This window comes from Nerophis lumbriciformis, linkage group LG17 (genome assembly GCF_033978685.3).
Source record: "Nerophis lumbriciformis linkage group LG17, RoL_Nlum_v2.1, whole genome shotgun sequence".
In the NCBI taxonomy this organism is placed as follows: Eukaryota; Metazoa; Chordata; class Actinopteri; order Syngnathiformes; family Syngnathidae; genus Nerophis; species Nerophis lumbriciformis.
Genome location: NC_084564.2, coordinates 14,772,762 through 14,786,029, shown reverse-complemented (window position 1 = coordinate 14,786,029; position 13,268 = coordinate 14,772,762). Strand labels below are relative to the sequence as shown.

Here is a 13,268-nt window from a genome sequence, read left to right as displayed (position 1 = left end):
GAGATCAACATGACCTACAGGACATCTGAACAAGTGTTACCTGAGCAGGTGGGAAATTTGCAATGAAGTTTGTATTGGCGGGTGCTGGAGCAGGTGCAGGAACCGGCGGTTTCATGGTCATGACTGGCGGGGTCGGGGTGGTCATGGCCATGGAGACTGGCGGATGGGTCATCATGGGCTGCTGGTGTTGGGGCATGACGGGAGCCATGGCTATAGCGAGGGCTGGGAGGTTGGGCATTGGTGGAGTTGGGAACTGACTAAGGATTTCTACATTCGCAGGCAGGCCGCTCTGGAAGACATTTCACGTTGTTTTTAGGGAGTTGAAGTGGACTTGATTTAGCTCTAAAGATTTGGTGCCATTACATCAGGCATGAGCAATAACGTTAAACATTTTGTAAACTGCTTGCAGATCCCCAGGCCCAGGATGAGAATAATAACTAGTAGGGCTGCACGATATGAAGAAAAAAACTAATTGCGATTTTTCTCTCCAAAATAGGGATTCGATTTGTAATTTTTATATTTTATTCATATGAATACATAAAATTGAAAATTAATGAACTGAAGTAAGCCATGTTACTTTTAGACTGTCAATCAACCTATCCTTGTTTTAAGGTGCCACACAGAACAGGATGCAATAAAAAGATTTGGCTTCATGCAGACCGACTCAGAGCTTTTGTCTACATCATACTCTTAAACTGAAGAAATAACCGATAAAAACTATACAGTGTTTATAACAAAGTAATCATCAAATCCAACTTTTTTTATATAGCACTTTTCATACATGGGCAAGTGGCAAACACAAAGTGCTGTACAAAAAAAGAAAAGAAGAAAACACGTACACACGCACGGATGTACGCACAAACTTGGTAAAGATAAAAGGCCAATGCCAAAGGATGGCAGAATCTGCAAGGGTTGATGCGGTTAAAGCAGGTTAAATAGATTAGAAGGCGCAGGGCCATTAAGACATTTGAAAACTAATAATAGAACTTTAAAATTAACACTGATGCGGACAGGGAGCCAATGCAGCGACTTTAAAACGTGTGTAATGTGCTCCTGCCCTCTGGTTCTCTGGTTAATTTAAGTAACCATTTAAAAAGGATATAAACTTTTATTTCTCATTACTGTAGAATTGTTTACCATGGTAAATGAGTTATACTTGTGTAGCACTTTTCTACCTTCAAGGTACTCAAAGCGTTTGACACTATCTCCACATTCACCCATTCACACACACATTCACACACTGAAGGCAGGAGCTGCCATGCAAGGCCCTAACCATGACCCATCAGGAGCAAGGGAGAAGTCTCTTGCTCAAGGACACAACAGACGTGACTAGGATGGCGGAAGCCAGGGATCCCTCACTTAAATAAATATTGAACATCTTAAACATTTATCCCCAGTTGAAAAAAAAAAGTAGGTCGAGCGTTGTCTTTTTTTTGTTTCCGTCACATGATCACGGAATTCCCGCTCATTCCTTTGTGTTGATGGGCTTATATCGCTCATCCGATTTGAAGCTGAAATATTCTCACAACGGGACATTTGGGTTTGTAATATATTTTTTTCCACCTAACTTTTGTTACTTTTCGGAACTCCTCACTGGGGAGGTCTCTGTCTGTGCTTCATGTGGGTGTAAAGTTAGCAGTCTTGCGCGTTGCCCACCAAGACAAAGATTGTGGATGACTGAATAGAGCAGGGGTCGGCAACCCGCGGCTCGAGAGCCGCATGCGGCTCTTTGACCACTCTGATGCGGCTCAGCTGCATACTTGCCGACCCTCCCGATTTTCCCGGGAGACTTCCGGATTTCAGTGCCTCTCCCAGAAATCTCCCGGGGCAAATATTCTCCGATTTTCACCCCAACAATAATAATAAGGGCGTGCCGTGATGGCACAGCATTTAACGCCCTCTACAACCTGTACAAATAGCGTACCAGCCCAGCCACATGTTGTATGCAGCTTCTGCTTGCACATGTAAGTGACAGCAAGGCATACTTGGTCAAAAGCCACACAGGTTACACTGACGGTGGCCGTAAAAAACAACTTTAACACTCTTACTAATATGCGCCACACTGTGAACGAAAACCAAACAAGAATGACAAACACATTTCGGGAGAACATCTGCACCGTAACACAACATGAGAACATCTGCACCGTAACACAACATAAACACAACAGAACAAATACCCAGAATCCCATGCAGCCCTAACTCTTCCGGGCTACATTATACACCCCCGCCTAATTCTACTGTTCAAAGACGCGCTCAGGTGCTGAGAGCTATGCACAAACTGAGACCTCTTACTCCCTGTCTGAAGCGAAAGACGAATAAACACGAGGCTCAGCATTTCTCAAATGCCTGTGACAGTACTGGAAAAAAATAAACTCAGTTTCTTGCGGGTACGCCATCGCACTAATCAAAACCTCAATGTCGATATAATGTTGAATAATCGTGCAGCCCAAATAACTAGCCTGCTGCTAAACATCAACCATAAAATCATATTATAATATTCTAATTCATTTGCACTACCTTTTTGGTTGTTTCCTGGTAAATCTAATGAGTGAGTAAAAGAGAAAAAACTACATTTTGATATTACCTGCGCCACAGCAATTAGCGCCAGCACGGTGTAGAGCTCCTCCTTGGTCAGCATGCCAGGTGTCGTGCGGTTGGCAGACGCCCAGATTTGCCCCAAGGCTTCCCTGGGAAGACCCGACGACATGAGGAGGGGGTAGAGTTTGGCGGTGTCGATGCCTGCCGCAGTCATGGTGAACTCTAGAACCTTCTTGAACATCTCTGAGGGGAAAAATTGAGACCTTTTATTTATAATGAATCAGCAGGCCACGTCCCCAGGGGTCGCTTTAAAAAAGTTCTTATAATATTTGCTATTGTTGCTTCTGTGCCTTTTCCAAAATGTACACTCATGTATCTGTTGCTTTAACACTCTGCAAATGCTTTTTAAAGGGGATAGATATTTATTGCCCCCATCCCCTTGCAACAAAACAATGTACAAATTTAAGCTTGCCATCTTTACAGTGTATTTATATGCTAGGATTACCTGGGATGAGACTGTCGTTGTAAAGCCAAGATGGCAGCATGGACTGGATGTGCTCTTGTTGTGGATACACACCAACACCCGCTGTCAAAAACAAATCAGAGACACACACGTACAGTCATTTGTTGTAGTAAAAGCCTTGTAGAGGAATATGAGTAGCCAAGCCTCTTGGCAGCTGAGCTATGCTGGTATCCAACTGCACAAAAAAAAAAAATTTCTGGATGGCTCGGTGTGAATGTAACACTCTTTGGCACTGACTCACAAATAAATGTCTTACCACAACACACAAATCAGCCTGTGAGCCGTTTCCAAGAGAGGAAAGCGGTTGACAAAAAACAGCTGTTGTTGACCTGGTTAATATTGTATGAAAACACACATTCAACAGAGCTATAACAGGTAAAATATACAACATTACACAGAATTTATAATCCTAGTTCACAGCAATCTCCTTAATGTTTTCTGATGACACCAAAGGTGAAAAATATCAACAATAATAAAGGAGTTGCACGGTGCCATGCAGAGCCTTTATGTTAGTTGCACAAGTCAATGTGCCCCCATGTTAGAAAAAAAGAGGGCAAAGCGCACCACAACAGATACTGCAAGGAAGATAATTAATCAACAGATAATTTCCCAAGAGTCCAACACATTCTAAGCAGAAAACCATGAAATAAGTGTAGCAAGGAGCATCGAGAGGTGTGAAATCAGAGAATGTATCGAAACATAATAATCACGGTGGAGATGTCAGCCGGCTTCATAGAACATGCTTGAGTTTCCCCTACAAGTAATTGATCATGACGCACAGCCACAGTAAAAAAAAAATCTGTCACACCTTAAAATGAGTTTAAAAAAAATGTATAGGTTATTATATTATAAGTAATAGATTATATGAATGGATATATATATATATATATATATGAATGGATATATATATACCGGTATATGAATATATATATATATATATATATATATATATATAAATACATACAGTATACAGTGTTTCCCCCAGAAAATGTTTTAGTTAAGGCGGAGTCTCTCCGGCAGACAGACCGGGGGAGGGGGTGGGTGGGTGTAAGGATCGGTGTGACTCGGCCTGTCGTCATCACGTCTCCACCTCGTCGCTGCCACCACAGCCTGGGGGGCAATAGACTACAGACTGCGGTGAAGTAGGCTGGCTTCGTCGCATGAAGAAGCCTACAATTTGTGGTTGTGTTTTCCTCTCCATTTGCTGAATGGCGTTATACGATATATATCTCAATATTTTTTTCCGTAAAATAAAAACAAAACAGTCCTAGTTACCTGAGATACTAAGAATGTCATTATTATGACATAGTAAGTCAATATTTTTACTTAGTAATTAACTAAGTCAAAATAATGACTTAATAAGTCAAAATAATGAGTTACTGTAAGTAAGCGTTTGCAATAAGCGTTTGAAAAAAATAGTAAAAAGTGGGGCCGCATGCTGACATACTGTATGTTCAACTCATCATGCTTAATGTATTACAGCATTTGGGAAGCCTTTAGTTAATTTTTATTATGGTTAATGTTATATTTTTATCAACATATGATAGCAGGGACTCTGCCATTCAAAACTAGGCTGCTCCATTACTAATGATTAATGTAACTATAGCTGAAAAAATAAAACAATAGCTATAGGAGAGACTATTCATCCCTGAACACCATGGAGTTCATGTATGCTTTGTGATGCAGTTATATTATTATATCAACTATCAGAGACAGCTTCAGGAAACTCTTCATTTAACATAATGTTGTTTTTTGCTGCTTCAACACAGCTCATCAACACAGAAAAAGGTAAAGTGAAATAACTTAGTTGTTAACTGTAGGTCGGAGAGAGAGTCTATTATTTACTTACTATTGGCCATAATTTCTTATTTCTCAAATATAAAAATGTTCCTCTCCGCTTTATTTTTAAAAACGTACATCTGAACATCTGAATCCCCTGTCAGCATAAACGCGACAGCTGGTTGCGCACCTGCTCAGCCGTGGAACGAGGTTAGCACTCGGCAAAAGTAAGGAGAGAAAAATAATTCAAGAGAAAAGCCTTTCAAGGTAACTAATGCATTACTTGTTCAAGCCTGTAAAAACTACTCAAATTTTTACTTTACAACCGACAGTAACGTCTAACTTTACACCATGTATATCTTTGGATCTTCATTTAGGCATCTCTGTGTCGAGTTTCCTCCCACATTCCAAAAATATGCTTGTTAGGTTAATTGGAGAGTCGAGACTGTTTATAGATATGAATGCATGTGTGAATGATTGTCTATATATATACACACCGGTATATGCCCTGCTAAATTTCGTAAGCCTGTCAATAAGCTGGTCTATTGTACATTGGCATTAAGCTGGTGGCATTAGAGCCAACCTTCATCCTGTTTAGTTGTATTGATTGTTTACCCTTCAGTCCAAACTGTATTATTAATTTAACATGATTCCTACATATACAGTATATATATATATATATATATATACACAGTATATATATATATATATATATATATATATATATATATATATATATATATATATATATATATATATATATACATACATACACACACAGATATATATATTTTATATACAGGTAAAAGCCAGTAAATTAGAATATTTTGAAAAACTTGATTTATTTCAGTAATTGCATTCAAAAGGTGTAACTTGTACATTATATTTATTCATTGCACACAGACTGATGCATTCAAATGTTTATTTCATTTAATTTTGATGATTTGAAGTGGCAACAAATGAAAATCCAAAATTCCGTGTGTCACAAAATTAGAATATTACTTAAGGCTAATACAAGAAAGGGATTTTTAGAAATGTTGGCCAACTGAAAAGTATGAAAATGAAAAATATGAGCATGTACAATACTCAATACTTGGTTGGAGCTCCTTTTGCCTCAATTACTGCGTTAATGCGGCGTGGCATGGAGTCGATGAGTTTCTGGCACTGCTCAGGTGTTATGAGAGCCCAGGTTGCTCTGATAGTGGCCTTCAACTCTTCTGCGTTTTTGGGTCTGGCATTCTGCATCTTCCTTTTCACAATACCCCAGAGATTTTCTATGGGGCTAAGGTCAGGGGAGTTGGCGGGCCAATTTAGAACAGAAATACCATGGTCCGTAAACCAGGCACGGGTAGATTTTGCGCTGTGTGCAGGCGCCAAGTCCTGTTGGAACTTGAAATCTCCATCTCCATAGAGCAGGTCAGCAGCAGGAAGCATGAAGTGCTCTAAAACTTGCTGGTAGACGGCTGCGTTGACCCTGGATCTCAGGAAACAGAGTGGACCGACACCAGCAGATGACATGGCACCCCAAACCATCACTGATGGTGGAAACTTTACACTAGACTTCAGGCAACGTGGATCCTGTGCCTCTCCTGTCTTCCTCCAGACTCTGGGACCTCGATTTCCAAAGGAAATGCAAAATTTGTATGGTTGGGTGATGGTTTGGGGTGCCATGTCATCTGCTGGTGTCGGTCCACTCGGTTTCCTGAGATCCAGGGTCAACGCAGCCGTCTACCAGCAAGTTTTAGAGCACTTCATGCTTCCTGCTGCTGACCTGCTCTATGGAGATGGAGATTTCAAGTTCCAACAGGACTTGGCGCCTGCACACAGTGCAAAATCTACCCGTGCCTGGTTTACGGACCATGGTATTTCTGTTCTAAATTGGCCCGCCAACTCCCCTGACCTTAGCCCCATAGAAAATCTGTGGGGTATTGTGAAAAGGAAGATGCAGAATGCCAGACCCAAAAACGCAGAAGAGTTGAAGGCCACTATCAGAGCAACCTGGGCTCTCATAACACCTGAGCAGTGCCAGAAACTCATCGACTCCATGCCACGCCGCATTAACGCAGTAATTGAGGCAAAAGGAGCTCCAACCAAGTATTGAGTATTGTACATGCTCATATTTTTCATTTTCATACTTTTCAGTTGGCCAACATTTCTAAAAATCCCTTTTTTGTATTAGCCTTAAGTAATATTCTAATTTTGTGACACACGGAATTTTGGATTTTCATTTGTTGCCACTTCAAATCATCAAAATTAAATGAAATAAATATTTGAATGCATCAGTCTGTGTGCAATGAATAAATATAATGTACAAGTTACACCTTTTGAATGCAATTACTGAAATAAATCAAGTTTTTCAAAATATTCTAATTTACTGGCTTTTACCTGTATATATTGATGTACCTTTTTTTTGGGCTTAGTTTTACAGTAACTTCATTGTCGAAAATATCAATAAACCATCTGAAGTTCTTTTTTTCCATCTCTCATTCAAAAGACTGTTTACATATTTTGCTAACTAAATTCAAACATTCAGAAAGAGCAGAATTAAAATAAAGCTGTTTTAAATACTATAATAGGCAGCAATAATGGATTGGATATATATAGCACTTTTCTACACACTCAAAGTGCTTTACAGTGAGAATTGAGAATCCATCATTCACTTCACATTCACAATTGATGGTGGTAAGCTACATTTGTAGGTGGTGTAGAATGACAGTAACGTGGCTGGGAATTTGTGCCTACGGCCTCTACGACCGCCACCAAACAGTCATTCACATTCATAATTTGTTTTTAAATATTTGTATATAATTTAAAAAAAAAAAGCCTCATATCCAATTATGCAAATTATATGATGGCATACAACCACCACAAGTATATTAGGTATCAGGGGAAAACCATGCAAAAACAATTTGGGTGAATAGAAGAAAAGGAGCGGTGGCACAGAATGATTATGTTTTTGTTAAAAAGAATGAAACTATTAACTCAGGGCAGAAAAGCAATGGCTGACCCGGCAAGAAAATGAGCTGTAGCGGTCTGTAATAAACAAGGCGCTTCTCTCACCACTGTCACTACTGCTTTGAGGTTGGGAGTCGCCGGCAGACGGGGCCACGCCGGGCGCCAATACGAGGGCCTCGGGTCTTTCTGCAACGAAGACAGAACCCAAGTCCCCGGGGGCCGCAGCCCAATTCCTCGCCTTACTGCTGGCCTGAAACTGGGCTGAAACTTTAGCCTTGGGGCTCATTTTGGTCAAACTCTGCTTGGATTTAAAGTTCATCTGGGCCGTCTTATGGGCCGTGAGGTCGCACGAGGAGAAAAGCTTCTCTTCCAAGGATGGGCCTAGAAGGGGTGAACGAGCGTTTTCATCATCCAGCTTGCCTCTTTTTTTAAATTGTGCAATTACTAGCTGGCTGGCTTAAACGTGTGCTAATAACAATTAGCCACATTTTTTGCTTCTGGATTGTTCAATTCAAACTGCACTTAGTGGAAGCCAACAAAACAGATTGGGATTTAATGGCAGGAAGGCCCACAAAATGGTTTAACTGGTCTTATCCACCAGAATTAGCTTAGGCTTGATTGTGGCTCGCTCTTCATTACACTTTAAAGGTTTAGGCCATCTGCTGCACTGGCTGCCTGAAGCAATAAAATAGAACCCCAGATGTAGTCCAATGGATAATGGAAGGTGAGCAAAAGAACATTTACCTTGGGAGCTGGTGTTGACAGCAGAGGGTGGAGCGGCAGTGGAAAGGGACACAGAAGAAGGGGGGGCAGAAGGTTGGACGTGTGCAGAATTTACCGGGCCCTGAACAAAGTCACTAAACTCCTCATTCTCTCCGGAATAACCTGTCATGTGGGAGTAGGGCGAGGGGGCCGGAGGGATGGTAGAGGATGAAGAAGAAGTGGGAAAGGATCCTGGGGTGTCTACAGGACTCTGAAAATCACTAAATTCATCATTGGCCTCTGAAAGAGTTGGGGGGAGGGAGGTAGTGGTAACAGACACGTGGGATGATGATGATGATGATGAGTCTGCAAAAATGAAGAAATAAAGATGATAGATCACGTTCTAAAATGAAGAATTAACTCAAAGAAAGGATAAAAATAAGCTGTACAAGTATGGCGAAACTTGCCAAGCTGCGTTTCTAAATGGTAAAAATAAAAGGTTATTTTACAACATGAAAAGGTAATTTCTTGATGGTGTCCCCGATACAATTTGTTCTACTTACGATACAATACCAATATTTGAGCTTTGAGATACTAATATTGATCCAGTATGATATCAGCATGACTCATATACTTTTTTATTTATTATGTAGTGAGGAATGTTGGAAAAGGCTTGTTCCAGTGAAATTAGTCAAACAGAGAACAATGGTAGGTATGAAAGACACTAAACTATTTTGTTATTAACCATCTTATGCTGTCTTTAAAATGGAACTGCACTTGTTTTGGAATTTTGCCTATGTTATGTCATGTTATTTTCATTTATTATGCGCCCCCCAACCAACGGTTACATCAGCCCGGGGCGCAGCCTGAGTAGAGAAAAGGTATCTAGAACAAACATGTAAGACACACGATGAACACATAAATCAAAAATCATCTGCGGCAAAGAAGTGAGTTTTAAACTGTGCTCTAAAAGAGTCCAGAGTGGTGGCGGACTTTCAGAGAGAGCTTATTCCATAAGCCAGGTGCCATCACTGAGAAAGCACGGTCTCCCTTTGTCACTAGGTTTGACCATGGGACCTTCAGGGTCATCTGGTTGTCAGATCTAAGGCAACGACCAAGCCTGGAGCTGGTAGGTTGGTCCAGGAGATCTTTGATGTAAGCTGGGGCGAGACCATTGAGCGCTTTGAAGACATACATGAGGATCTTAAATTTCACTCTGCGCTTCACTGGGAGCCAGTGAAGGGAGGAGAGGATGGGAGAAATGTGTTTCCTCCTTTTTGCCTGGCAGCTGCATTTTGTACTAGCTGCATGCTATGGATGGTCTTGTCGGTGACCCCAGCATAGAGGGCATTGCAATAGTCCAGTCTGGAGAAGATGAGCATTAACACGACCCTCCGTAGGTCACTGGGGGAGAGGAAAGACTTGATCTTATCATCTATCTATCATTCACAATCCTTTTCTAAGAGAAGAACACATGTTTTTTTTTATTATGCGTTCAAATATCAAATTAATTAAATCAAAAGTCCGCCTTGCTAGGGGAGTTGCTCCATTCTGCCAACAAAGCCCTTAAAAAACATCCTAACACCTCCATTAAGGATTTATATACATGATGTAGGTATATATGTAATGTAGTAACGGGGACATCTATAGTAACATTTAATTATTACATATTTTGCTCATTTTAATCATACGTGGCACATTAATTTAAAAAAGTATCACAACTTTCGTTTTTTTCCCCAACATCACTTATTACTCACTGCAGACTTCATGAGAGCCAACAAACGTAATAAAACATCACTTACTGTACAACGTCTGCTGTCATTAGGATGCCGACTGCTAGAATGTTCATATATTCCTGTTTCGATGAAGAATGACTCATAATCCTCACAAAGAAAAGGGGGGTAGAACCAAGCGCCTTTTCGTGTCGTTCTTGCCATTCCCGGGTCTAAATTTGCTGTCAAAGTGTACCAACTTGTCGGAATACGTCCTCATCCTTCTACTTGTCAGGTGAGAGGCATAATTTATGATCTACAATAAACTTCCACGAGCAGGGAAGCGAGGAAAAAGGTTACCACTCGATGTAAACACAAGCAAACATGCTAGTGACCACTATAGTTTGTCTGCTTTAGTGCTTATAATAACATTGTCACTAATACTTGGTTCAATATTTGAGTCACAAAATGTAAATGGGAGTATTGTTGGTACTTTTGGATTTTTTTTATTGGGTTTTATGGGCTGAATAGAGGACCTCCCATTGGCTCCGCTGTGACGGGACTTTATTTACGAGTTATAATGCTTTTTTTTTTTTTACGATAGGCAAAATTCCCCAAAAAGTGCAGTTCCCCTTTAAGTTAAGATGGAGTAGTAATTGTTTTTTTGACAACACCCAGTTGCCACGATGATTCATTAAGTTAAGCTCATGACACAGTAAATTGAATGATGCGGACACATTTGTTACTTGATATTTGCTCATAATATGCTGTATTTTCAGTAAATAATATGCAACTATGATTATTTGATACTTGTTTGTACTGAACATTTGTATACTTTAGACTGCAATACCGTTCAATTACGGACACTTAGTACATATGTCTGGCTTGTGTGCTATTGTGTGCTTAGCTGTTGTGTATCTGCTATCTGCTAGTAGCCTATAATCTACCATGTTTAGCTTTTGTAAATTTCTTCCCTAAATTGTGTGCTTATTGGAGGACATTTAGATGCTATCTGGCTGTCCAGCTATGCACAAGTAAACACGCTGCAGAAATGCTTGCATCGGCACGCTTATATCGGATATTTTAGATGCAAGCAGATACAATCCGATGCTTGTTTTTTCTTAATATTGGACCAATATCAAAATCTTACTGTGACTCTTGGTAACGTTGTTTAAAACAAAGTACAGTGGTACCTCGGTTTCCGCATGTCTCCCTTTTAGTAGAATTTCTCCTTGGCTTACGTACGCCACCCTGGTTATCATACAACCATACATTACGCCTAACAAACTAGCCCATTTGCATGTGTATCATTCTGCGTACTTAGGTCCCAAACAAATAAATCGCACACATTGATGACTCAGTCTTGTGGTGTTAATAATACACTGTGTGAGCCCCTCTGTGTTTATAACCTGTCTTTATTACAAAACATTCTCAGTTAGCCTCTTCTCAAATCTCCACATAGACGTCAATCTCCCAGCTTTGTCGCCGCTCTATGATGTCATCATCACTGATTCTCTGTAGTTCTTTTCTAACTAACGCAGTAAGTCTCAGAAACACTAGTAAATTCAAGAAATAGCTCGTAGAAAAGTACAACGGTGGCATCCATGCGGCTCTACCCTTCCCTCTTCGCTTATCGCCATCTTCACCAACATGAGCCTTCAATGATGGTAAACATTATGTTAAATGTTAATTTATCAAATGGATCAGTAATTTATACGTGTTTCGCATTGTTTGTTAAAGTTATTGCCTGCAAAAGATGTTTTATGAATCTGGAACGGATTAATTGGATTTGCATAATTTCCAATAGAAAAATTGCTTCAGTTTCCCTACGATTCGGTCTTTGTCAGATTTTTGGACGAAAACCGAGGTACTACTGCAAAAGAGAAAATCTGTAACACTGAGTCAGTTATTTTCTTTCGTAGAGATAGTGGCATGTGACTCTACCTGGCTTCTTGCTCTGTGACGACGGCGTGGGATGCATTTTGGCGTCCCTGCTAAAACCATCCAGGTTCCCCTTTATGGCCTCCAAGGCGTCGTCCCGACTTTTCTCCCCCGTCTGAGGAAGAAAAGGAATCAAGGAAGTCATGGCGGGAGAAGAGCGACGTGAGGATGAGGAGACACTCACCTTGGGTTTGACGCTACTGAGCAGCCTCAGCTTCTGTTTCTGCTCCTCAAACTGTCGCCTTTTCCTGTCCTCCTCCAACATCTTCTGCTGCTGCTCTAGACGCTTCCTAATAGCAATACAGTGTAACTTTACACAGACACCCTGGAGAATAACATTCTATAAATAGATGAAGGAGGTATTCATGTTAGACAGAAAGGCATGCAATACATCAATCAGCCTTTTACTCTTTTTCAAGATAGATTTCTTACTGGTGCTCCTCGGCCATTTGTTTCTGCATGTCTGCGGTGTACTGGGGCCCAGCAGGTCTCATACCCATAAACTGGGGCTGGCCCAAGAACGGCATCCCGGGGGTCTGCATCCCAATAGCCATCCCGCCCTGTTACATAAAAGATCAGTATATACCTGTATGTGTTTTCTTTTTTTGTTTAGCAGCACATTTAGACCAGGCACATAGGCACAACACACCTGCATGGGCATGGCTCCTGGAGGCATCTGTCCCCCGTAGTTCATTCCCATCATGCTTTGCATATTTGGCTGCATGACCTGTACCATTGGGAAGCCCTGTTGCTGCTGTTGTTGTTGCTGCTGCTGCTGCTGCATGGGCATAATAATGCCTGCAGAGAAAACAAATAACAGTTTCTGTGAAAAACTGTGAACTAAATTATGTTTTTTATGACTATTTGCAGCATGACAGTGTCCAATCCGAAGCATGCTGAGGGGGAAAGTGCATTAAAAAAAACAAAAAAACAAACGAGAAGCCTGACCATGATTTGATCAATCAATTTCCCGGACAGCCGGGGGAAAGACATGGACTCAGCAACAAGCCAATCTGTTTTTTCCTGCTTACTAGTGTGACAGCTTGCAGCAAAAAAAGGAGAGAAAAATGGAACCCAGCATGTTTGACAGCACAGACGCCAAGCAGCTCTTGCCTCCT

At 40.8% G+C, this 13,268-nt stretch overlaps 1 protein-coding gene across 5 annotated transcripts in view; it reads right to left on the bottom strand.

Moving 5' to 3' along the window:
* Positions 1-12,937, bottom strand: part of synrg (synergin, gamma) — a 38,080-nt gene extending 25,143 nt beyond the window's left edge. For 2 of the 5 annotated variants that reach the window (XM_061972578.1, XM_061972579.1), the window contains exons 1-9: positions 12,800-12,937; positions 12,583-12,710; positions 12,335-12,440; positions 12,154-12,265; positions 8,540-8,863; positions 7,901-8,176; positions 3,044-3,124; positions 2,585-2,781; positions 41-289 (exon numbers count right to left, since the gene is read on the bottom strand). In XM_061972578.1, the coding sequence (XP_061828562.1) occupies positions 41-289; positions 2,585-2,781; positions 3,044-3,124; positions 7,901-8,176; positions 8,540-8,863; positions 12,154-12,265; positions 12,335-12,440; positions 12,583-12,710; positions 12,800-12,934 (1,608 nt within the window). In that variant the 5' untranslated portion in view covers positions 12,935-12,937. The remainder of the gene's footprint in view (positions 1-40; positions 290-2,584; positions 2,782-3,043; positions 3,125-7,900; positions 8,177-8,539; positions 8,864-12,153; positions 12,266-12,334; positions 12,441-12,582; positions 12,711-12,799) is intronic. The other 3 variants (XM_061972581.1, XM_061972582.1, XM_061972580.1) reach the window with 2 other exon arrangements.
* Between the last annotated feature and the right edge of the window lie 331 nt (positions 12,938-13,268).